Source organism: Hippoglossus hippoglossus, chromosome 7 (genome assembly GCF_009819705.1).
Source record: "Hippoglossus hippoglossus isolate fHipHip1 chromosome 7, fHipHip1.pri, whole genome shotgun sequence".
NCBI classification, from domain to species: Eukaryota; Metazoa; Chordata; class Actinopteri; order Pleuronectiformes; family Pleuronectidae; genus Hippoglossus; species Hippoglossus hippoglossus.
This window is the reverse complement of record NC_047157.1, coordinates 20,538,656-20,562,882: the sequence shown is the minus strand read 5'-3', so window position 1 is coordinate 20,562,882 and position 24,227 is coordinate 20,538,656. Positions and strand designations below refer to the sequence as shown.

Below are 24,227 nucleotides of genomic sequence, written 5' to 3'. Positions count from 1 at the left end.
TTCTCCATATGGCGTGTCGTTAAGAAAACAGGTCGAGCGGCCAGTTTGACCTACGAATCTGTCAGGGTGGAGTATCAGTTCTGTGTCGTTGCATTTTATCTCCCCTGTCCTGCTGTAGTATAAAATACCTGTACTTTTAACGCCTTCAAAGAATTTCCTCCCGTGGGAGAGCAAAGTCCTGACCTGACCTGAAGTAAACTAAAAATTACAATACCCCATGTGTGTTTCCTGTATATTCAACGATGCATGGCGGCTGCACAAGTTCAGATTTGTATATTGCTCTCCGTGTCACACCTTAACTACATCTGGTGCATTCAGTGGCTCTATTAAACAAAACACAACTTCTGCTGCTGCTGCTGCTTCAGCAACACAAAGCCAGAATTTCACAGCCTACTGTATATTAGTCAAATCAACCTATACAGGCCAGGCTTAAGCAACACAGGCACTTGGTTGTATAACATGGTCACAAGGCACGATTTCCTCGTAGACTGCTGTCGGCATTCTTTTCAAAGACAGTGTTGGGAAATTGTTTTCAACACAACACAACCCAACATACCTTTTTGACAAGATAATGGTGGCGATTTTACGTCTGTTGCCACTCCTGCGCTTACAACTCCTTAATCTCATGCTATTCATGTCACCGTCTTCTCGTTAGACGAGTAGTGTGCAGTTTAAAGCATTATATATGTATGTTAATTCCTTACATTTATATATGAGTAATGGATGAAGACTTAGACAAATATATATGCTTTCTATCCAGGTAAAATAAAACATAAGAACATACAAACCTAAAAGAGATTGCCACCACCATTTATTTTAGTAATGGCAAATTTATTTCCAAACATTACATTTCATTCAAAATAATGCACGAAAGAAACTAAAGCAATCAATGACTTTGTATTGTCACATGATATTTACAGTGTTAATTTGACACCACAACAACAGTTCTGGTCATAGTACCACTGTGGACCAGCAATGTTTTCAACCAGTCAAATCTCTGCTGGTCCGTCACAAACAAGAATCTCTTGTAAAATGGTGCTCTTGGAAAGAAATCACTTCCAGAAATAAAACATTGCATGCACCATAACTATTCCCAGTTTCCACAGTTAACCTCCTATCAGGTTATTATTATTGTAGTAAAAAAAACGGTCAAAAATAATACTGTTCTGACAAAACCTCCAGAGATAGAAACACACGTTTGCACTGAGGCATTGCAACACTCTCATTGCAGCAAAGTACCAAAAAAAATAAAAGCCAACACACCCAGTAACTGTCAAAATACACCGTCTCAAAATCACCAGAGCATGACAATTATTTCAGTGCATTGAATCAATGTTCAACCAAGTAAACTACAACCTATGCCACATAATACTTGTTTCATACCATGTCACTATCAAATATTTGGATCTGTAAAAATACAGTTGCGTGCAAAGGTTTAAGGGCCCCAGTGCAAATGACACATTCTAAACCACACAGACATTAAAAAAGCCTATCTTCTTATTTTAATGCACTTTTTATTTCATGAACTTTAAGATAATTAGAAGTTAAACTAAGTGGGGCATTTGCAAAAGTTTGGGCACCATACCAAGGTGGTACAGTACGAGGAACACGTATTTTAGGACTGCAGAAACAGTGCAGGAGAGGCTTATTTTAACGTGTATTTTCTGATCGTGTATTTATTTCTTTTCATTTCATAAATCAACCAAATGTGTAATTTGTGGTATATAAATATATTAATATCCATCCTGGTCTTAATCATAGTCACAAACAAGGAATGGAAAACACTGAAAGGGGCGATGCTTACCCTGAACATGCACCGTATACACCCCATTAAACAATGAATCACCTGGAGATACTCTCCCAAGTAGTATTTCTAAGTTTGATGAAAATCCGCCCCTGCGTTGTTGGCTGTCTATGTGTGTACACACACACACACACACACACACACAGACCGCCATGCTGGCGTGCAGGGTAAAGACGAGTGCCTTACTTGATGTAAAACTCATATTCCAGCTGTGCCCCTCAAATCTGTGTGTTGTTGTCTTGAGCCGTTTGGTGACAGATGTTGCCCAAGGTCTTGAACTTTGGCCCTAAATCATTCAGAAACTCTGTAGCATCTCCCAGGTTGCTGAGGGACAGCTTATCCAGTGACTGGCATTGGCTTCCCTGACCCTCGTAGGCATAGTGTAAGGGCTCGTGCATCGGGTGGTCGATGTGGTCTCCATCAATCATGTGGATTCTCTGTGGAATTGAGTGAAAATAGATTGTCTGGGTCAGTTTGTCAAAAAGAGGTGAATGCATGTACAAAGACACTCAGTGTGGCTCTTTCTTACACTGCTTAAGGCAAAGGCAGTAAAACATCACAGGGATTTTGTTCTCATCCATGTCCTGCATATGCTTGTTATTGAATTTATTCTCATTCACTATATCATAGTTGTGTCCCGTCCATCAGTCGGTGCTCTGCAACCTCTACAGCTTGTGGAATTTGATTATCAGTTAAGACAAGTGCCTCGTGAAAGCATTAAGAGAGGATGCCTGGCGTTCAGCTCTGTGTGATCTTACCCTTTCGATGAGATCAGGAAGGTATATATTTGACCGCATGCTGAAAGACTGCATGTGCCTTGTTGAGCCTCCCTGCATGGGTACCTGGGGGTTTCAACTGCCTTGTTAACAAGTCAAAGACATTACATTTTTGCCTACTTATGAAATGAAGTTCCATCATTAGAGAGCACTACTTACCCGGTAGCTGTTGCTCCTGCTTGGATTCCTTGATAAGTTCTAAAAGGAAGAAAACAAAAACAAAGCATATTTCATTCTTCTACCTTCTGCCTTCACAATCTTTTTTTAACGCTCTCTTTCCGTAAATGTTTTTGGGACATTTGCCTCTGGATTGAGCACCATTACAAAATCCAAAACATATTTTAAGCAATGAGTTTCCTGGCTCTGCACTAAAACACCAATACGACCAGTGGAGACCATCAAAGTTGATTAGTTTCCCAATCAAGTGATTCATTTTACTCTCTAAAAAACGGTGAAAAAGGTTTGTGCCAGGGACAGCAAATTGTTAATCATAAAACAAATTAATAAATCAAGTGTGCACTCACCATGCTCTGCCCTCCAAGTGTTCTGAGAGTGTCCCTCTGATGCGTTTCCATTGTGCTCATGTTAGAATGACTCTGTCAGTGACACACATTAAGGTTAACTCAGGGGTGGAGGAGCATAGTAGGACAAGAACAAGGCCTGTAACAACTACAGACGTTTTAAGACATATCTGCATCCATTTCAACAAGTTGTGCTACTTTAAACCATTCCTTTAAAATCCACAGGTCACAGGTCTTTGTTTTATAGACTCTCAAACCCAGAAAACTATTTATTACTCACCATGATGGACCCCGAGGCTTTGTAGTTACCCACATTCTGGATCATGACAGGATCCGCTTTATAGATCTATTTGAGCAGAGAAAATGTATTAGACCCCTTTAAAATGTGTAAGAAGTCCCTCCTTGCAGGTTCTCCAGGTTACTTAAAATGTTTGGTATCTGGCTATATGGGTAAAGTTCACCCTGTGAGCTACTTGTTACACAATCCACACAAACCCTGTACTTAAAGTGATACATATGTCAACCGCATACCATTCAACCTCCATAGTAAATCACACATCTGCGTCCATCCCATAGGCTCAGTTAGACATACAAAGAAAAGCAACCGGATTAGAGCTGTCAGTAATTTACCATCAGGGTTAAGACTTGTGTTTTCGAATCTGTTTTCCCTGTGGCTGGCCTACTTAGATCTTTTAGACGCCTGACTTTGGACCCACCCTAAAATTGAACCCACACTAACACGTAAGACCTGTCTGTCAAAATGTCAACCACAAAAAAGGGGAACGAGAGGCAGCTGAGTGTGGCGGTATCCGGCGTACCTGCCCGCTGGCCTGTTTCAGGTTGTCTGTCACAGTTCCCCCATTTGAAGGTAGCCAGGACAGAGTGGGCATAGCGGGCATAGCCTGGCAGATAGGGAGAAAACACATTAAATAACAGTGCAGACCCCCTCAAACTGGGTAGAAATATAGCATATAATGTCACTGCCTTACTCCCACTAAGTTGAACATAGCACACAACCAACTCACTGTGCTTGAAGCGCCGCCTCCTTCTTCGTTGTACTTCATAAGGGTCTGGTGTCCCTCATCGTCCGGGATGGGGATGTGTTTGATCGCCCTTTGTCCACACTTACATATAAAGAGGAGTAGCAGCACTGCAGACACACATCAAAATAACATTTAAGAACAAGTTATGTTTTCAAGGAACTACCAAATCCCTTAGTCACTGTTGGTTTATTGAGCAGGAACTTTGTGGTTTCGTTAATGTATCCATTGACTGCTCTATACTCACACGAAAATATGAGCAATCCCAGAATAATCAATCCAACACCAGCAGGCCCGATGCTGGATGAGAGCGGCCCTCTGGCTGGGCAAACGTCTGTTTCTCCACAGTCGCACACTATCATTACCACGGTATCTTTTGCGCTCATGCCCTGTTGGTCCTTAATCTCCAGTGGCACAGAGTAGTTGCCATAAGCAAGTGGCTTCAGGCTAACAAGGCCACCTTCCATACCTGGAGAAGAATGTCAAGAAAGTTAAATAGTGTCTTTTTGGTTGGAACAATTTATTTTATTGACGTGGGCGTAAAGCTACATACTAACCGAAAGCAGGGTCTAGTTTCCATTGCTGCTCCACATTTTTATCATCATCTCCCAGAGAAAAGGCAAAGGGCCCACTGTATGGAGGATCATCTGGGTCTATGACAGGCACCATGGCCTTGTTGCCCTTGTTTCCACACAAAATGATGCTTTTGCTTGCCAGCTTTGGCGTGTTGTCATTGACATCCCCCAGGTGGATCAGCAGCCGGGATGTACTGTTGGCTGGAGGTTCACCTTGGTGACCAAGGCAAAGGAAAAACTATCACCTTATGAATCCAGTTTACCAATAAACCCTATTCTACAGCTTGTGTTTGATTACAATACAAAGTAGAGCTCCTTCATACCGTCATCAATGGCGCAGATGACTGCTTTGTAAATGCCCTTCTCATTAACAAAGGGTGATTCTCTGTCCATTTTCTTCACCGATGTGACTTCTCCTGTAAACTCGTTGATGGTCAGCCAATCCGCTGGATCTTCCAACAGCACAAACCTGATCACAGATAGGAGAGATATTTGAGAGTGGAGCAGAACATATTAGGTAAAAAAAACAACACTGAAATGCATCTGCTGGAAACCACATTTTTTTGCTCTGGTGTGTGCTAAACTCATAATGGACCTTGCACCCACGGTGACAATTTCAAACGTGTGACTGTAGCTGCTTTCAGACATGTGCTGAAGCTCTGGAGAACCTCCACACATTCTCTGAAGGGACTGTGTGTGTGTGTGTGTGTGGGTGTGAACGCAAATGTCAGAGTGAGAGCCTCAGGACCGTCTGTGTAGTTTCTCTGGCCTGCCCCTACAAGTTAGTAGAAAATGTGGAGGAGCCAATGTGAGAACTCAGCAAGAAAACCCCCACAGGATTACAAGTGAGGGGGGTTTTTCTGACAAACGGCCGGCGGAAAAATGAAAGAAAACCTCCAAAGAGAACAGGAACTGCCTGAAAGATTGTGCTTGATGCAAAATGTGGAAACAAATTTAGCAGATATACACTTATTTGGCACCAACCTGATCTTGTCTAAGTCAGAGTCCGGATCAGTAACCTTTGGAGTGAACAGCAACTTCCCCAGCTCCTCCTCTTCCTTTAGGTACACATCAACTTTCTCTTTCTCAAACTTGGGTTCATCATTGAGGTCCATCACTTTTATTGTGATGTTGACTTTATCTATAGGTGGAAGTGTGACTATGCCGTTTGATTTGTCTGCACAAACAAAAAGGGGTTCTTCGTTCTCTACTCCGATCAGCAAGGTTATTAAACTTGTCCTCTCATAATCCTTCCCCTGGAAAGACATGCAGGTTTAGATCAATACTGGTGCAACGTATATTCATGAAACATTCTTAACTTGGTCCACTGGGAATAGACGAGGTTTCTAATGGATTGAGATGAGCTGAATTACCTTAATGACATTCAGAATACCCTCATTTGTGACGGGGTCAGTTTCAATTTGGAAGTATTCTTCCTCTTTTTTGTCAACGAGGAAATATTTGGCCCGCCATCCAGGAGTTTGAGGAGTGTCTTTGTCTTCTACTGCGACTCTCAAGACATCCCTTTCGGTGACTGATTCCCACACCTTACCCTGGACCTGGACAGGCAGGACAGATTTATCTTTAACATCATACGTCAGCCCAAAGATAAACTTTAATAATAATAATTAGGATGAGGATGATGATAAACCTTGCCTTATTATTCTTGAACTTTGGTAGATGGGTGTTTGTATCAACAACATTGAGAGTAACAACAGTAGTGGAGGATAAAGTTGGTTTCCCATGATCTTTTGCTTCAACCGTAACTTTATATGTCTTGATTTTCTGTAACAGATGTGTATGATATTTTACAAACATCATATTGAAACATCTGTATGAGTGTGTAAGCCTGTTTATATGCAGCTGCCCAAAGTAGGTCACAGAGCCTCACATTGTAGTCAAAACATCCTTTAAATGTGAGCTGGGCCCTTGAGTTATTGAGCTGTTCCAACTCAATCTTGGGCTCTGCCGGTTCCTGTTTAAGCATACGGATGGTGACTTCAGAGTTTTGCGTGTCCTCTTGATCCCTGTCAAAAACATCCAGCACCACTGGCAAGATCCCTTGAGAACATTGAGGCAAAGGAAACACGAAAGAATTAACGTGTTACACAAAAGTAGGAAGTGAGGAGCAAAATGAACAAGAACACAGCATGAGTGTGAGACAGGATAAAAGATAAAGACCAGATTTGATTATTGAACAGAAATGATTATTATCTCACATCTCCGTTTGACCATCTAGATTTTGTGGGAATTTTTTTTTATAGCCATATCAACAGGATAACTCTAGAGGGGTGGGAGCACAACCCAAGGAAGAACTCATTAACTTTTGAAGTGGATCTAGACAAATGGATTTAGGATTTTGTTTTTCTTTAACATGGTGAGATAGGGCGTTTGCCTTGGCAGAGGTTTGCGCTCTACGATCACCCTTCTAGTTTTATGTGTGATATGAGTGACTGCAAGAAGAAAACATGCATACTCATGCACAACTGCTTACTCACCCTCTTTTGTGTTTTCCTTTACATTGGCACTCAGGGGAAGATTGTTAAAAATAGGTGCATTGTCATTGATGTCCCCTATTTCTACAATTATAGATAGTGGAGGGTCTACTTCTAGGTCTGTCGTCCTGTGCAAGATTTGAAACTTCAACTGTGAGTAAAAGAACACATGAAAGATGATTTCCAGTGGTTAAAAAAAAATCAATGAAGGTGTATCTACTGTCAGAGGAACTGGTATTCCAGTATGAAACTCACGTCAAAAGTGGGGTCTGTCTCTCTGTCAATGGATCTTTTGACAAACACCTCTCCGGTAACTTCATTGATTTCGAACAAGCCCAGTGGTGCCTCATCCACACCCTTTCCACTGATACGGAACTTTGTGTTATGCGCTTCCTCTTTAACCTGGTCATTATGCATCTAGAGTCCAAACACACACAACTGAGCTGCTATTGTTTGCATGTCGGAGCCGGACAAGAACCAGCTGCCACACTGTTTGGTAATTTCATTTACAAAAAAAAGTCTTCACCTGTGAAATAAGTTTTTTTCGACCCACGACAGGTTCTTCCTCTACTAGTTCGATCGTAGACAAAACCCACCTTCTTTTGGATCGCAGCAAAAGCTCCTGTGGATTAGTAAAGTTCATAGCTGTTATCATTTTTGCTCATATCAAACCATTTTAGCTCACGTTTACAATTCCAAACACAAAATTCTTACCCGCTTAGCACGCCTCATGTGCTTCCCATGGCCAGACTCTGCCAGGGCTGCTAATGCAACCTACAATGACAAGAAAAGTGCATAGTGATCCAATATAACTCATTTAATCTATCACTGTCTCTCCGACACCCCCTCCATTTTATTCACTGTATTTTGTTATTCAGTTAACATCTATGTAGATATGTCCAAGCCGTGTAGAACCACGTTCACATGCACATATGGGCAACATACGGTTTCCACTTCATCTAATCTGTATGACTTTAGACTGTGATGGGAAACCAAAGCGAAAGAAGAAGAAGTCCTGTAAATTGAGTTTACCATTCAAGTTAAAGGTAAAGTCATCTCAGATGTTTAAATCAATAACTGTAAAACAGAATCAATAACTGTAAAAAAAAAGCTGCACTCATACTATTACCATGTCCACAATTTGTTTGATAAACTTAAACTTAAAAATAACCCTTTGACCGTCAACAACTAGACACTCAGTACATGTGCTATCATTTCTAAGTTTACAAGTTTGCCATAAAAACAAACATTCACCTTGTTCATCGTGTTCATTGTGAACCAAATCTTTTACTTAACTTAACTTACCAACAGAAGCAGGGAAAAAGTCCTCATCGTGATCCACTCTGTCCAAAATGCTCTGTGGGAGTTCTTCGAAAGAGTCAATGCAGCTCGAGTTAGAGTGCGACAGCCCACAATACCTGCAGGCAGCAGGTTGGCTGACGTTCACAAGAAGCTGTTTGTTCATGCATGCAGCTGCGCAACGTGATATGTTGTGTTTTTTTCTATAACTACACTTAGACCGAGTGGAGATGAGCGTCATGAACATTTCCTTTCACTTTCAAATGTGAGTTTATTTTGGGAGAGTGTTTTTGGGAATACGATAAAGTGACTAAAGTGAACGCAGGGTGTACTGGGAAACATGACACGGCTCAGGTTAACATGTCTTATTCTCATATAAATCACAAAATCCCAGATTCATGTCCTGTAAGTATTGGTTAGTGACTGGAATAACATCATACCTCACTCTCACTCATTCAACCAGTCACATACATTCAGTACTTCATTACCATACACACACACTGGATATAGACACACATTTGTGCTTTTCTGTTGCACTCATGCTGTCTCGTAGACACATCAAATAAAATAGGATAACATCTTACACGGTAACTGCACAATTATCTAACTTTTCAAATAATTAGGGCACGACTGTGTCTAGGTTGCCACAGGCAATAATAATTGGCAAGTTTTAGTGCCACCCCGCCTAATACCTTTCCCTTCAATATGATTGACACCTGAGAATTTAGGGAACAGTCTGCAACAATAGATCAAGGACAGAGTGAATGTTTGTTTCGATCAAATGTGGTCAGCAATCGGTTACAAAAAGAATGAAGAAAGAAGAACATAATTATGATTCACGATGTGCCAAAGCATCTCCGTGCTTACTACTCAGAAGGCTAACAGACGTACAATACAGTATTTGGCAAAGTGGCTGTTATGTTTCAGTATCCAGGACCTCAGATGACTGTGTTCACAATCCACACTGGTCGTCCTCGTTGTGAAATACCCTCAATATTCCATCTAATGTCTTGAAGATGATAAACTTGAATCCATACAAACTACTGTATCATGATGGAACTAAACTATACCATAGATCCATCTTGCAATGACTTCAGACCAGCTCGTAAATACGTTGACTTTCCAACCCACGATGACTCAGTATACAGACATTACATGAGCACTCATTACTCAGGGGGCAGACCCCACCCTCTTTGAACTTGGCATTCATTTCGATCTCAACTACTCACATGCAAAGTTTAGTGATTGCATCTTGCACGGCTGTGGATGCTATAAGTTTGTCCTTTTCACATTAAAACCCACTATGAATGTGTGTCCTGTAACTACTCGTGGTCAGATTTCACTTCCACGCCCCATTTGCAAATAGGCAAGCACTTCAGCTCTGTTTGAATATATGTATGACTCCATTGTCAATGTGTCTGTGAGAGAATGGAGTTAGGAGGGGCTTAGCGAAACAATGCGCATAGCTTTACAGTGAAACAATATTTTATATATTGATTTTAAACATTTTAAAATCAATATGGGGCAAGTCCTATTATTATTGTGGCGGTGGCCGCAAATAGTTCAATGTATGGGCCCTGAGAAGTGTGAAAATACTTTAAATTCTTGAGTAAACTGTAGCAGGTCTGTTAAGTATAGGTGGTTGTTTATGGGGGCCCAGGACATATTCGTGTTCACACAGCTAAAAGCTCGGGGCCACACGCCTCCCCAGACCACCTGTGATCGTGGTCGGAGTTTTGACAAATTACCTCTAATCCGTCCTCAATGCATCTAGGGTGTGTTCAAGCCTGTAAGAGCTGTCCACTTGTGAAAGGATCACTGTTGTTGACACCAAGTCTGAACAGGGTCATGGTGAACACGTGCCAGAGTTCAAACCTCCTTCTGTAGTAGACGTTGCAATTGTGTGTGACTCCAACACTACAAGCTGAGGTAGTGTTGAGGTCGAGATGCCTCCGGGGAAAATGAAAACCTGCTCTGTTGGTTTGGGGACATCATAGAAGGGTTTTTTAATATTCTGCAGGTGTTAGATGCGAGGGAACTGAAATAAAATTCTTGGCAGCGAAATGAACTCCAGCTCCACCCTATAGGTTTAGCTGTCACAGTGAGGATCTCTTGTTTTGTTTCACAATGAGGTGGTACAACTTAACCTTAGACTCCGAGCAACGGTTTATTATCTGCAGTTCAGGCATTTGTTTGCCCCCCCCCCCCACACACACAAAACATGTAATGTGGTAACTGCCATAATTAAGAGATTAAGAGTCTTACTTTTTAATACAATAACAGTTTGTACAAGTTTGTCTATTGTGACAGCTATGATGATTTTACTTAAGACAGCCTAACAACAGAGACTGTGGGTATGTGGGTAATGAGTAGATGAGAACACGCTCTCTGAGCTTTGAAGGTGTTATGTCACAGATGACGTAACAGCAGAAGTTGACTCGAGCTATAGTGATGTTTGACAACTGAACGGTGACAAACAGGTAGAACTAGAAAGGAGGGATCAACTAATGTTGACTTTTACGATGTTGTTGGATCAGTCACGCTGGTGTTCAGTTGCTTAGATAGCAGAGTAAGACTGGGGTCTGAAATCATGGGTTACTGAGATAAATCAAGTTGTATGTTACAATGGTCCTGGGCCAAAGTTCCTCAACTCTGCATTTTCAGGACTTGTACATGTTGACATGGGAAGTGATGTGATTATTATTTAAACTTGGAGTTTGCAGAGCTCTTTAGAATTGTACATGTTTTTGCAGGCATGTTTAGCATTCCTTTTCATGTCACATTTAATGTTTAACTGCTCTGAAGGAGGTTTAGAAACCAAAACTACTAAGGAAAAGAAAGACAGTAAACCACATACACCAAACTCAACTGGTTTAACTTCTGCCTTATTTTTATTCAGTCCATAGCAAGATGTCTGAGTGGGTAAGAGATGCACAACATTAATAACACTGCCAAATGGTTGTTTTGTAATGTTGATGGTCCACATCTTCCGTGCGCATCCACACGCCCACACCCTGACACACCCACACAAACACACATATTGTACACGGCATAAACAAGGAAATCCATCACTCGTAACGTGACAAACACTCCACTGTCAGACTACGTCTCACGTGGACGAGAGGAGTAACTTGGCTTCAGGTGCCGTTCAGTTCCGTAATGCAACACTTTGTCGGTACAGGTTCGGAAAAATATGAAATACTCATTAACAAGAACAAAAACAGCATGCGTTTACAGCTCCTTTCATGATACTGTAAACCGTCTGCACATGCACACGGCAATCGATTAATGGTAATTAGAGGGAAAGGGACTTTTTGTTTGATTTTACTCATTTCTGCCTCATGCAGATCATCTGAAAACACAAAGGGACATTGAATGACAGTTTGCCGTGTAGTCAGGAGCTATCAGCTTGAGGCATAGACTGTTAACAGAGATGGATCACATGACAGATCCTCAAACGTGAAGCCAAAGCATCCTGATGACACGCTTGTGGCAGTAAATGTCATAAACCTGGACCTGGACCAAACTAAAAAGTAAAAATAGACATCAAATACAACTTTAAGATAACTGGTTTTGACATATCTATTCTAATGACACCTCCCCACTGTGGTGGTTCCATCCCCCAACCGGCTCCAAAATATTCAAGATGGCAGAGATCGTATCTGGGATATTTTGGCTTCATTTCTGGATAGGGTTATGGCTGTGGTTTTGAATCTAAATGCTATGCTACGAAGCCATTTTCCACTTGCAGACAAATAAAAAGCTTAACCACAGAATGATAGACTAAATTGCTCACCACGGTTCGATTGGACCGTGCCAGCATCTCTAAATGCAATCTAAACGTAATCTAAATGCCAATAATCACAAGGAAAATTCAAGATACTCAAAGTTGGTGCAATGAAAGTTAAAAAAAAGGTTTATAGGCTGCTGCACACTAGAGGATATTAGGGACCATTTAAGACCCTATTTGCCCCCTTCCGACAATCTGTGTGGCGTTCCAATTATCTGCCCAAATAATCCTGAAGTGTGAGGGGTTTACAAATTAATCTTGATGCTACCGATTGAGTGGGAGTCTCCCCGACCTCGAATCGTAAATATCAATACTCGCCTCAGACAGGAACCCGCAATAGCCATTTAGAGCGAGGTGAACAAAATACACAACGTCGGTCCTGCTCCATGTTCCTTCGGGAAGTCTCTGTGAGATTTCAAGTCTCTGGAATCGCCACTGTAATATCGTTTCCTACAAATGGCCAAGTGTGTGGTCTGATGTTCTGGCCAAATCATCTAGTGTTCTGAAGATTATAAGATTAAAAATCGTTTTTAAAAATTGGTCAAGAGTTGAAAATCCTCATGTGTGCAGCAGCCTTAGTTAATTCTTAAAGTGCTCTTTTGTACATGTCTGCATTTGTTCAGTGAATACAAAATGGCTTCCCTCGGCTTTTTTTCTTTTACTTGCGATTTGCCCATACAGTTCGAGTACAGCCACCTTCAGGATTCACACGGCTGCTCAGAGCCTGTTGCTTTGAAGTCGTAAAAACAAACAAAGAAATGGAGAGGAGGAGGGGAGACAGCAAGAGGAACCAAACTCTAACTGAAAATCATCTCGGCCAGAACATGTTAGTGCGTGGGAGTGATGTGACTCATTTATATAAATTGCCACACTGCACATATCACTCGGATTTCCACACACACACAGAGTATTTAAGAGGTACTCGGGGAACATAGTTGATTTTGAGATGTACAGAAGACACATTGAATCACAGCCAGGTCAACCATGCTGAGGTTCTCCCCAAAAGAAAGGAACGCAAATGTAGAGACTCAGAATGAAGGATGTCAGACTCCTCTGCCCTCTATTGCAAGGCCTCTTTCCTCCTCATCTTCCTCCTCTGTTTCTTCATCCCTGGTTTGGGGAGCAGAGGTCAGCAGCAGAGTGTCCGCGTGGACTTCTTCATCGTCAGACTGGATCACAGGCGTGTCCTCTCCGGCCCCACTGGTGTCACTGGAACCAGATGATGTGGACGACATGCGAGACTTGGCGCCGCGGTGGACTTCGTTTTGCCGTTTCAAAGGCGCACGCTCCCTGTAGACCACCTCTGCGTCTTCATCCTCCTCCTCTTCGTCGTCATCCTCACACTCTGTGAACAGAAGTAAGTAGAAGGTGTCAGCACTTGCCAGCGTCATCTCAGGAACAGTGTAGCAGTCAATCAATGTTTCCCTGTTTTGCAGCAGGCTCTCAGGTGTTGATTTACCGTTTTGATAAACCACAGATATGTTCTCAACCGGTAATTTTCACATCAAAGCAACCAACAACAGTGGTAAAACTAAAGAATGTATTGCTCAATGGCCTAATTAAAAATAAAAATCACCACAATGCCTTTATGACTCACCCAAATAAATTAGAAACCAGATATGATCTTTAAACGTTTTTTCCATTAGACACAAGAAAAAAAGTGATGACCAGAAGGATAGGAATGCTGATGAATTCAACCGTGAAACTTTTTAACCTCATCTTTCTTATTGTGTCTGTGAATTTCATGAATGTTAATTCAATTTGAACTCCATTAAAAGTTTAAACTCTGTTTAAAAGACTAATGGCTGAAGGTCGTTTTGAAGTAATCCGTGCACCTGGTAGTGGGGAAGCCAGCTCTCCATCCTCTGCTCCAGAGCCCGAGTTTAGAAACACATCTAGAGCCTCCTGGTCAGATATGTCCATCAGGTCCATCTGCTCCAGGACGTCCACATTCACTTCCATAGATGAGATACTGCCCATTGGAGCTGTGCACATGAGCAGAGCAGTGCACGTGGCGTTAACACACACGCTACATATCTTAAATGGCACGTTTGTTTCTTGAGAAGTTGAACAATGGGAAAACAGTTGTCGATCAGCCAACAAAAATATTTCATACCCACTTTTCATTTAATCATTCATGCATTCACGCCACTGTGTTGAAATAAGAGGACTGTCGCTCACGTTTCCTGCTGTCGATCTGCAAGTGAGCAGAGGGCAAGTAGTTATCGACATCGTGCTGGTAGACCTCCTCAAAGAAACGCTGTCGCTCCCTCATCTTCAGGTGCTGGGTAGAATCGTTATCCAACAACCGCTGAGAGTTGTCTGTCTCCGCTGACCAATAAAACAACATAAAAACATGAACTATTAATGCAGTTTACTGTGTCTTAATATTAAATGTTTCCTCAAAAAAGGATCTGACTTATTCTGCCTGACACACGAGGACTTGTTACTTAATTTTCAGACTTAAATAGTCTTTGTTTAGGAAAACTTGGACTGAACATGAAACACATAATGACTGGTTTGTGTCCGCGGCTCTTTGTTGTCATATAATTCCCTGAAATACCTTTTAAAAGACAAAGGAAATATTGATAACAGTCTTAATTGAGATGTAGATGTTAGGGTTAAAGTGCTGACGTTTGTTTCTTGAGCTGTTAACTAACCTCTGATGGGAACCAGTGGGTGAAACTGGGAACAAAGGCCAGAAAGATTGGTTTATGGACCACAAGTTGGTGTATTCTCATTATGCTGTTGCTATTTAAATTCATGAGAACAAATTCCGTCATATCCCATAATTATCTGGTGGATTTACGTTTTTTTCACACTTGCCAAACTGAAAAAATTATTTGATGAATAAGTATAGAAAGAGTTCGCGCCTAAAGCTGAATATGGATCAGTTAAGATGTTGCCAGCGTTTGATTTATTGCTGTTTCAGATTTCACTCATTTGTGCTATAGCTGCTTGAAGGTCTGTCATATCAGAAAGTACTGAACAGAAATCTGATGCTTTTCTCAGTTCTTTTTCATCGTCTTCCCTTTTTCCATCCACTCAGCTCTTTCTGTGGCTTTTCATAAGGCAAAGGAAACGTCCTCATTACAATAGTCTGACCCCTAGTGGTCATAATTATACACAAGCGTTTGCATGAATATCTCCTGCAACCATTGCGGTGGAGGTGGCCCAAATTGCACTGTTTGCATTGCATGTATGTTGGAAGTTATTGGCGATATCTGTGTGTGTGTGTGTGTGTGTGTGTGTGTGTGTGTGTGTGTGTGTGTGTGTGTGTGTGTGTGTGTGTGTGTGTGTGTGTGTGTGTGTGTGTGGGTGTGTGTGTGTGTATAGATGTAACTCAGAGCAACATGGTGCATGAATATTTTGCCAAAACGATCGGTGTTCTCACAGGGTGGCTTTTAATTAGCTGTCAGGGTGTTGCCACTGGTTGGAGTGTGGTTAGGATTATTATTTGACGTGGTCCTCACTGAACTACTCACTGAAAAACAATCACAACATTCTTGCTGTTTGCGTGCCACATTGCAAACCACAAGCTGGTGACGTGTCACATGTGGCATTGCTGGACTCGTTTTTTATTTTCCGGGCGTGAAAAGACATGAAAATCAATAGAGCATCAGTCCTCAGGTCTGTGACCTCTGTCGGGCCGACCCGGTGGTTGTGTAACCTCCTCAGCTCACATTGTGCCTTCTCCCACTGGGCTGCATGAGCTGACACTCTGACTCATGTCACCAGTGTTTTTATGTCCGCGCCTGTGCATTCATGTCTCTGTGAATGTGGTCATATAAACTGTGTGTGTTTATCTGCACATAAATCTGTGTGCGCGTTATCTAGTTTTTCCTCGTGTTGTCATCCAGTGTGTTTAACATGTGACAACCCTCCCTGACCAACATGTTTACACCACGCTTGCAGATGGGTCCCGTGTTTCTCTTCATTTACATTCAGATCTATCGAGTGCTGCTTCTCTCCTGTACGAAAACACATCTGTGTCACGCAGCCTCCCTGTACAGACAGTTTCCACCCCAGAGACCCAGCCAGTCATTCTGTCAGTCACTCCTCCCCTGCACTGGAGGCGTGTGTGTCCACTGTTGTGCACTAATGCCGGACCTTTCTTCTGTCATTCAGGCCGTCTGTGGAGGCAGGAAACCTCTCACTGGTGATGTCGGTGAAGTAACTGGGAACAAGGATAAAAAGCTCACGGCGTTGTTAAATGTGAACTATAAACTGCTGCTGATTACTAGAGAAGCTGGATGAATAGAAGAAATTTACAGCTTGGGTCATAAAAAGCATAACCTTGTCGGATCAAATCTTACAAAACTGGAAAGTGTCACTGGACTGGTCTGAGTCAAACGAAAGAGACACGCTGGGTTCCAACGTAGCCTTGCACATCATCAAAACACTAAGTGAAGGCCCGTGTTGGCCCAACAACTATTTTTGGCTTTCAGTTTGTCACCTACGTGTTTGTCTATATTCTCCTGAAATAGTAAAAACAGTGGATGGAATGGATGGACCCCAGATTTACTCATGAGAGCGATGGCCTCCACCTGCCACCTCGATGTCCCCGGCTCGTGTCCATGATCATTTAACAGCAGTGGGAAGCCTGAGACAAACAAACCAGCTACAACAGGCTGTTACAGCAATGACGAGGCTTCTGATGACGATGATGGAACTGCACAGCTTACGTAAACCTCAGCTTTGCCTAGTAGCTGAATAAGTTCTCTCTCTCTCTCTCGTTCTCTCCTTTTCTCTCCTTCATTTTCATTGTCTCTTCATCTAAAAATCATATTTTACTGCTTAACCTGACCCAGCCAGTAGACATACCCGACACCCCCCCCCCCCCCCCCCACACACACACACACACACACACACACACAGAGGCTCCGCGGTCTGCCCCTGCGTGGGAGAAACACATGTATGTAAAAGGCTGACTCATCCAAATGAACCCTGCTGGGGAAGACATGTTGGAGGTCTCCATGCAAACTGGCTACAGTTATTATTTTACCGTCACGCTCTGTGAGACCCGGAGGTGTCGACAACCTCCACACGGGAATCCTTGGCTGTTGACAGACGATATTGCACTTCTTACTCATACTTCAATTACAGTCTCTCAGAGGCTGTCGATAAAGGCCAAACATATGTTTTGGGAAAATAAGCAGCATAATAAACACAGACTGTTTATAAAGATAGATGACGTGACCGCAGTAGAGGTCATATATCCCGTCTCCCTTATGTTAATGGGTGGGACATGGACAAAATAAGAAATTCAAAGTACAAAGTTACATACATTTTTTCTCAAAGAGGATTTCTTTCATTTTAGGTTGTTCTTATAAAACTGATGTATCTTCAAGTGTTTGTTTTCCCAGTAAGTTTAGTTGTAATAAGTTATTCTATGCAATTAAAAAAAGTTCTGAATATTTTAGCTTCTCTTCTGGATTGAGGGAGGAAGTGGAGACATTTTGTCCATCTTTACATTAAGACTATGATAATAAACTACATGGAACTCAGTGGAGCACATATGTCCGCCAGGGCCGAACAATACTACACATGATTATTAGGTTCTTATAGTAGAAATGTAATAGAAAGAAAGGAAGTGGTCTAATAACCTGAATTATGTAGTTGTCATGAATCATAGTTAAAGAAGTTTTTTTTTTTTTTAATCCCTGGATCCACCTCTTATTCTCATCTGCACCAAAATGCAATGGGTTCTTAATTGCCAGGCTCAGGCCGCATCCGTCCACCAATCACTTTAAATTAATCGATAATCCTGCTAACTATTAAACCAACAGGCCAAGTGAATACATAACCTCCTTGGTGAAGGTAATAACAATATGTATGAACGCTTGAACTGAAGGGTCAGTGAGCGTAAATGTGATGGAATAGTCCTGGTGTTAAAAGGTGCAACTCATTTACTTCTTAGGTCAACGTGTCCCCCTCATTTATTCTATGTAACACAGGTCATCTGGAAGAGATTTTCTGTAGATGGGTCAATGAACAGAAAACAGCTGTGACTGCTGCTTTGTTAGGGATGTGATGGCCTCAGGATGAAAAGAGACATAGCTCATATGAGGAGGAGAAGCGGGAAAAAGAGCAGGAGAGGATAAGAGAGAGGAGGAGAGGGCCAGGTTTCATATCTTTGATTTACACATCACGGCTCCATTACTGATGGAACTGAACAAACAATATGAACTGAAAAGAAAAGCTTGGATTAATAATTCAGGACAACTACTGCAAAAAAAAAACTGGTTCTGGCAGTGTCTCACATCTCAAACCCACTTTTCTAATGGTTACCTTGGGACCCAGGAGCAGTGTTATTACCCTCACCTCTGTATAACACGATCCAGGAATCAGAAATTGAGTTTCACTTCAGGGACCACTTTTTTTTTTTATGAACCTTCGAAGGTGCACACAGCCCAAGAAGGTGTAGTCTTTTGACGCCTAAAGGCTTTTGCACTGAAGCTGTTTTTCTCCTCAAATTAAATTAATGTCTGATGTTTTACGATGGAATTATTGGAAGTTCTAACCCTTCAGGTTATGCAATGTGTCAGCATCCATCTGTGGGAATATTCCCCCAGTCAAACCTGTCCAAGGTTCAGCCCTAGTTTTTTAACAGGACCTTTACGCCTGTAAAATAATGTGGTTAATGATGAGCCCTTTTAATACTGCAGGTTGCCAGCCACTTAGCCAGTCAGGGTAACAATACTACCATCAAAGCAATGAATTATTTGCATAAGCCTACTGCAAACTCCTCAGGCACTTACACATGCAGCCTCACACACATTAAAAAGGCTTTAAAAGGTGGAGATATCCAGAGTTTGACAGACCTGTTCTGCATAGTTGCTCAGCTTGAATTGGACAATTACTATATAGGGACAGGATTTAACAAGCTATCATGATCATACTTTTAGCCCCAAAGAGACCAACACTTAAAGACTCCTTCTCACGTTGGATAGTAAATACGGGAATATTCCTTCTCCCATCAGACTAACAGGTTTATTTTTTTATTTTTGGCATAGAAATCCCATGAAATACTGAAATACTCCTTCAAATAAGACATATAATGCTCGTATTGGGGTTCATCATTTTATTTGGGTTACTACTTGAAAAGGTTCACATGCTCTAATCGCTGTCCTCACTCTGTCCATTGCTGCAGCTCCTTTTTTCAGCCTCTGTCTGAACTGCTTGGTTTTTAGCTCCTGTCTCTTTTGGGCTCCCCTCCTGGTTTGGCCCAGTCTCCTCTAATCGACCGTCTAGCCCACTCTGTTGTGATTAGCTAACCGTGTTCAGCGCAGGAAGTAAATATTGGTCTGCTTCGCCTGGCTTTGTTAGGGTGCACGCAGGACCAGCCTTGGGGGCGTGTATGTTGCAAATGTAGTGATTTGTGATGTCACATGACTTCAAGAATCGCTGGAAGTATCGGATAACTGAGTAGGAGCAGTGTTCTCTGTAAGTGGACTATACTGCAAGACTTTGTTGACCTTTTACACACATTAAAACCTGCTATAACACACTAGAAGGAGAGAAAAACTGAAAAAGCATCACACGTCTCCTTTAATGTAGCGTATAGATGCTAGCTTAGCTTAGCACAGAAGAGGGGTTACTTCAGTTTGCGTGAAGACTAAAAGGCCATAACACATAATGCAAGTCTGAACAGTATACGGTAATAACAGGTCATTAAACACACACACACACACACACACACACACACACACACACACACACACACACACACAAAGCATTACAAAAACACGTATACACACACACACACATCATTACAAAATACACATGTACCCACACACACCGAATTAAATGCACACTGAACCATAATTACCTGGGGCTTACTGTTACGTGATGCTGCTACAATCCCTCAACTGCGCACCCTGTAACATGGGACTCCTACCTCATTGTAGAGCATGACTATGCAGCTTACTGCCTTGATTGTATTGTGTGTGCATGCATGCATGTGGCAGTGTAGATAGTGTACTGTAGTGAAGATGGATGCATGCATGTTGTAGTAGTGTATGTTGTGTGTTGTACTGAAGATGGATGCATGCATGTTGTAGTATATGTGCATGCATGCATGTTGTGTGTTGTAGTGAAGATGGATGCATGCATGTTGTAGTGTGCATTGTGTATTACCTGCATATGAATAAAGAAAGGTGTTTGTCAGAGAAAGGAGGATGTGGTGTTATGAGATCTGAGCTTGCTGTGCCTTACTCCTGGTAAAATCAAATGAAGTGTCAGTGATTTGAGGCAAAGCTTAACTGAATGAGGCTTTTCCTCAGCTTAGCCTCAAACTGAAAAATACAAGGGTTCAGTGACTCCATGCATATTTGGTGTGTAAGCTGTTTGTCAGGGCAAATGCAGACGTTGTAGAAAATAATTTCAGCGGGTTTAATATCACATGAAATCGTATCTTCTCCGCGAAAAAAAACACAAGAATTAGACATGGTGTGTGTTTCTGACGGGCTGGGGGTGGGGGTGGGTGGTCTAAGGCCAGAGGTGACAGTTGAGCTGAAGCACATGATTTCTTTCATCCTTCTGGTTCTTATTCCAGGGTCTGATCCTTTTACCACGTCCACTGCTCTGCTCCTGATATAACACAGTGCTGGTCTCTGTTCTCCACTACAACTGTGACAAATGACACGTCCGTTCCTCAGGTTGTGTTATTTTGCCCCAGTATGCATTTCTGGCTACTGTACCAGCACCTTCTCTAAGATGAAAACATTAACCTCTAAATCAATACGTACGTCGTTAACCGCTTTAATGGTGCAGTCATATATCAAGAGTCCTGGGAACGGCGCTCGAAGCAGGGAACAAATGTTCCTTTTGAACCAAGGAGTCACATGGTTTGGCCGTCAATCCCCTTGTGGCTAGTGGAAAGAAATCCCATGATCATCCTTCTGCTTTTTTAGAGAACAGAGATTCTGGGTGTTTGTGTGTTTGAGATGGAGCCAGAAAGGCAGTTTGCGCTCTGTGACCACTCACATGTGACAGCTCATCTATCTCAACACTCCACGTCTCTCCCCTTTCAGCCCGTTCGTCCCCCACTGGGACTCAAAGATGGTGTCACCCAGCTCCCGGTCGTAAACAGCAGAATCACTTTCAGGTATTGCTGCTATTATTTACAGAGCCGATCACTTTTCCTCTTGCCGGAGCTAGACAGAGCAGTCCATGGAGCATAAATCATTTATGGGTGAGATCACTGCACCACAACAGCCACCTCCCCCCAGCCGTGCCTCCCCACTCCCGTCTCTACACGCACACACATGTATCCATAAACACACAGCCTACAGTAGAAAGTAAACCCAGACAATTCACTTGTGAAACCACGTCCGGCCTCTTGCCACAGCACCCACCCCCACCATCATCATCATCATCCTCATCCTCATCATCGTCATACTGCTGGAAGCTCAGCCTTATAATCCTTGAACAATAAATACTTACATGAAATTGTTCAAAATTCGATGTGGCTACTTATCCACTCCTCTCTATCCTGAAGACTGTATCTGCTCCATCAGTTCCCCGTCCATCCTCAGGTTCCCGATCCCAATGCTGTGCTCGTACCTTGAACCTTTTCCGACCAACCACTCTCTAAGTGTCTGATCAGATTGTGTATTCCCAGGACGTTCCCATTCCCATTCCCGAAGCCATTAAGGCACTTCACTCGTGGCTAAATGCGAAGATGACCTCCAGCCGGGCCCACTGCTCCCCATTAGGGTCAATCAAAACAGGGCTTTGAGTAGTTTGCACAGGGCTCATCTGTAGTGCACCGCCTCTGCTCTCTGTACATTAACACTCACACGCACCCACGCGCAGAAACGTATTCATTGAAGCCGCAGCTCTCGTGGGGTCATTTGTTCAGTTTAGACGGCAAGACAGCGTTTCTCTGTCGAGCAGGTAGCAGTTAGCGTTTCTAAGTACAGACCTTCTTCATTTATTTTAGTCAGACTCGAGGCAGCAGTGGTTTCCTCTTCGCTGTAATTACACCTCATCTGGCTCAACGGCGTCGGATCTCCATTAAGCACGTCGGGCTAATTATGGTTAAAACGAGAAAGGCGTGAATGGCTGCTGTTATCACTCTGGACAGTTGGATCTTTGCAGGAGCTGCTAATGAGGGTTCAGGGCTGGAACAGGATGCAACATGAATAAATGAATATGTGTTATTTTAGGTTGTAGTTTAGCAATATTTTAATTATACCTTCAGGGCAGTTTTCTGAGAACTTACAAAAATCTTAAAAGGAAGTGACAAAGCATAAACCGGCTATTGCATATTGTGTATAATGTCAAGTATTAACGGTTATTAGATGAACTATCCCGTTACTCTTTTGTTGCTCTGAATAATGAATAATGAGCTGATATGGAGCTCAACCAGTGGCAGTGAATGTATCCGCTCTGCACAATTCAATATGCCTCCCTTTCCCATTAAATGACATTTTCCTTTAAACTCCAAAGAGACCAGTTCATGTGATGAATGACTGAGAGACACAACAGCAACAATGCAGAGTAATTCCCTCTCCAGGTCATAAAGTTGCAGCACTGCAAGTCTACTCAGTGCCACTTTCTCCTGGGCTACATTTCTGGTCAGTGTTGGTTACTTACATGCCAGTCGCTTGTTGTGGTTGGTCGACCCGGTGGACGACATGATCCAGTGGATGTGGGGATTGGTTGAAGAGCGTGCGATTACCCCTGGAGTGTGTGTGGAAGTCTCTCGTCCCTCCCTGTCGAGGCTCCAGGACAGGATGCTGGTGTGTGTCTGTGGGGGTCGGTCATCTAGTCATTGCCTCTCTTGACTTTGGCACATGGTCTAAAGATGGTAGATTCACATGGTCCTTTACCCCCCCCCCACCCTGATTCTCTCCTCCTCTCTGTCCTCTGCTCTGCTCTGTCTTTTTTTGCTGACGTCTGATTGCCTCTGCTGTTCTTTGTAGGGTTTCCCTCTCACTGCTTCACACTCTCATCTCGGCGGCTGCCTCTGTGATCACACTCACACACACAGACACCCACACACTCTGTCTAGCTCTCTCTATCAGACAGGCTCACTCCAGGGTTGTAGGGAGCTGTGCAGCTTAGGGACAGGGGGGAGAGTCTCATAGTGGGCTACGGCACTGTGGCCTGTACCAACTTGTGACAACGAGGGGGTCAGCAGGATCAGGAGGCGTAGGGGCTTTTTACATAATATTGAGGAAAGTACCAGGATTAAACTCCTCCCATCTCATCCATCTTCACGTTATCTGTTTATTTATTTAATCACTTTGTTTAAAAAAGGTTTGAAGCGATTTATTGTGAAAGAAGAAATGCTGCTTTAAATTAAGATGCATTTACAGGACTGACTCTTATCACCTACTATATATTACAAAAAACATGTAAAGGACCCAATAGTTAATTTTTACATCGGGTCATATCATGTTTGCTCTTTTGCATTTTTCCTTTAATTTGTATTCTATTTTAAGGGGTCTCTGGTTTTGCAATTCCCATAGTTTTGGAACTCAACAGAGAAAGAAAGAAAGAACAAAAAGGTCAAAATCAAATCAACAGAGGAGCACATTCTTCTGATCCCTAGAGGCTGTAAGACACAGTGAAGCTTTGAGCTGAACGCTAACATCGGCACGCTAATGCTCAACAATGTTAAAGGGATAGTTCACCCAAAAATTAAAATTCACTCATTATCTACTCACCACTATGCCGATGGAGGGGGGTGGGTGAAGTGTTTGAGTCCACAAAACACTTTTGGAGTTTCAGGAGGTAAACAGCGTTGCAGCCAAATCTGATACAATTGAAGTAAATGGTGACCACTTCTTCAAACGTACAAAACAACAGAAAAAACATAAAATGCCTCCATCCTGCTCCTGTGGTGTCATCCAAGTGTCTGTAAGCCCTGCCATTCAAATTCAAGTCATTTACTCCATGTTTTAGCCTAAATGTCC

General features: G+C 42.5%; 2 protein-coding genes across 4 annotated transcripts; both read right to left on the bottom strand.

The window, feature by feature from the left end:
- Positions 1-903: 903 nt before the first annotated feature.
- cdh26.1 (cadherin 26, tandem duplicate 1) lies at positions 904-8,637 on the bottom strand. The gene is made up of 20 exons (XM_034589669.1): positions 8,517-8,637; positions 7,926-7,985; positions 7,738-7,833; positions 7,467-7,628; positions 7,215-7,362; positions 6,608-6,777; positions 6,373-6,501; positions 6,090-6,275; positions 5,701-5,972; positions 5,040-5,185; positions 4,699-4,929; positions 4,389-4,610; positions 4,127-4,251; positions 3,920-4,003; positions 3,382-3,447; positions 3,105-3,176; positions 2,740-2,778; positions 2,563-2,646; positions 1,528-2,241; positions 904-1,489 (listed from the first exon to the last, which is right to left on the bottom strand). The coding sequence occupies exons 1-19, from the start codon at positions 8,541-8,543 to the stop codon at positions 2,023-2,025; spliced, it is 2,538 nt and encodes an 845-aa protein (XP_034445560.1). The 5' UTR covers positions 8,544-8,637; the 3' UTR covers positions 904-1,489; positions 1,528-2,022.
- Positions 8,638-12,797: 4,160 nt separating this feature from the next.
- LOC117764141 (dysbindin-like) lies at positions 12,798-23,371 on the bottom strand. 3 transcript variants are annotated; one of them, XM_034589687.1, is made up of 5 exons: positions 23,022-23,371; positions 22,903-22,989; positions 14,482-14,631; positions 14,136-14,285; positions 12,798-13,645 (listed from the first exon to the last, which is right to left on the bottom strand). In XM_034589687.1, exons 1-5 carry the CDS (start codon positions 23,071-23,073, stop codon positions 13,344-13,346), a joined length of 741 nt encoding a protein of 246 aa, XP_034445578.1. In that variant the 5' UTR covers positions 23,074-23,371; the 3' UTR covers positions 12,798-13,343. The 3 variants fall into 3 exon arrangements, with proteins under 3 accessions (XP_034445578.1, XP_034445579.1, XP_034445580.1); XM_034589688.1 differs by having other exon boundaries at positions 22,903-23,371; XM_034589689.1 differs by lacking the exons at positions 22,903-22,989; positions 23,022-23,371 and adding an exon at positions 16,848-16,932.
- Positions 23,372-24,227: the final 856 nt, after the last annotated feature.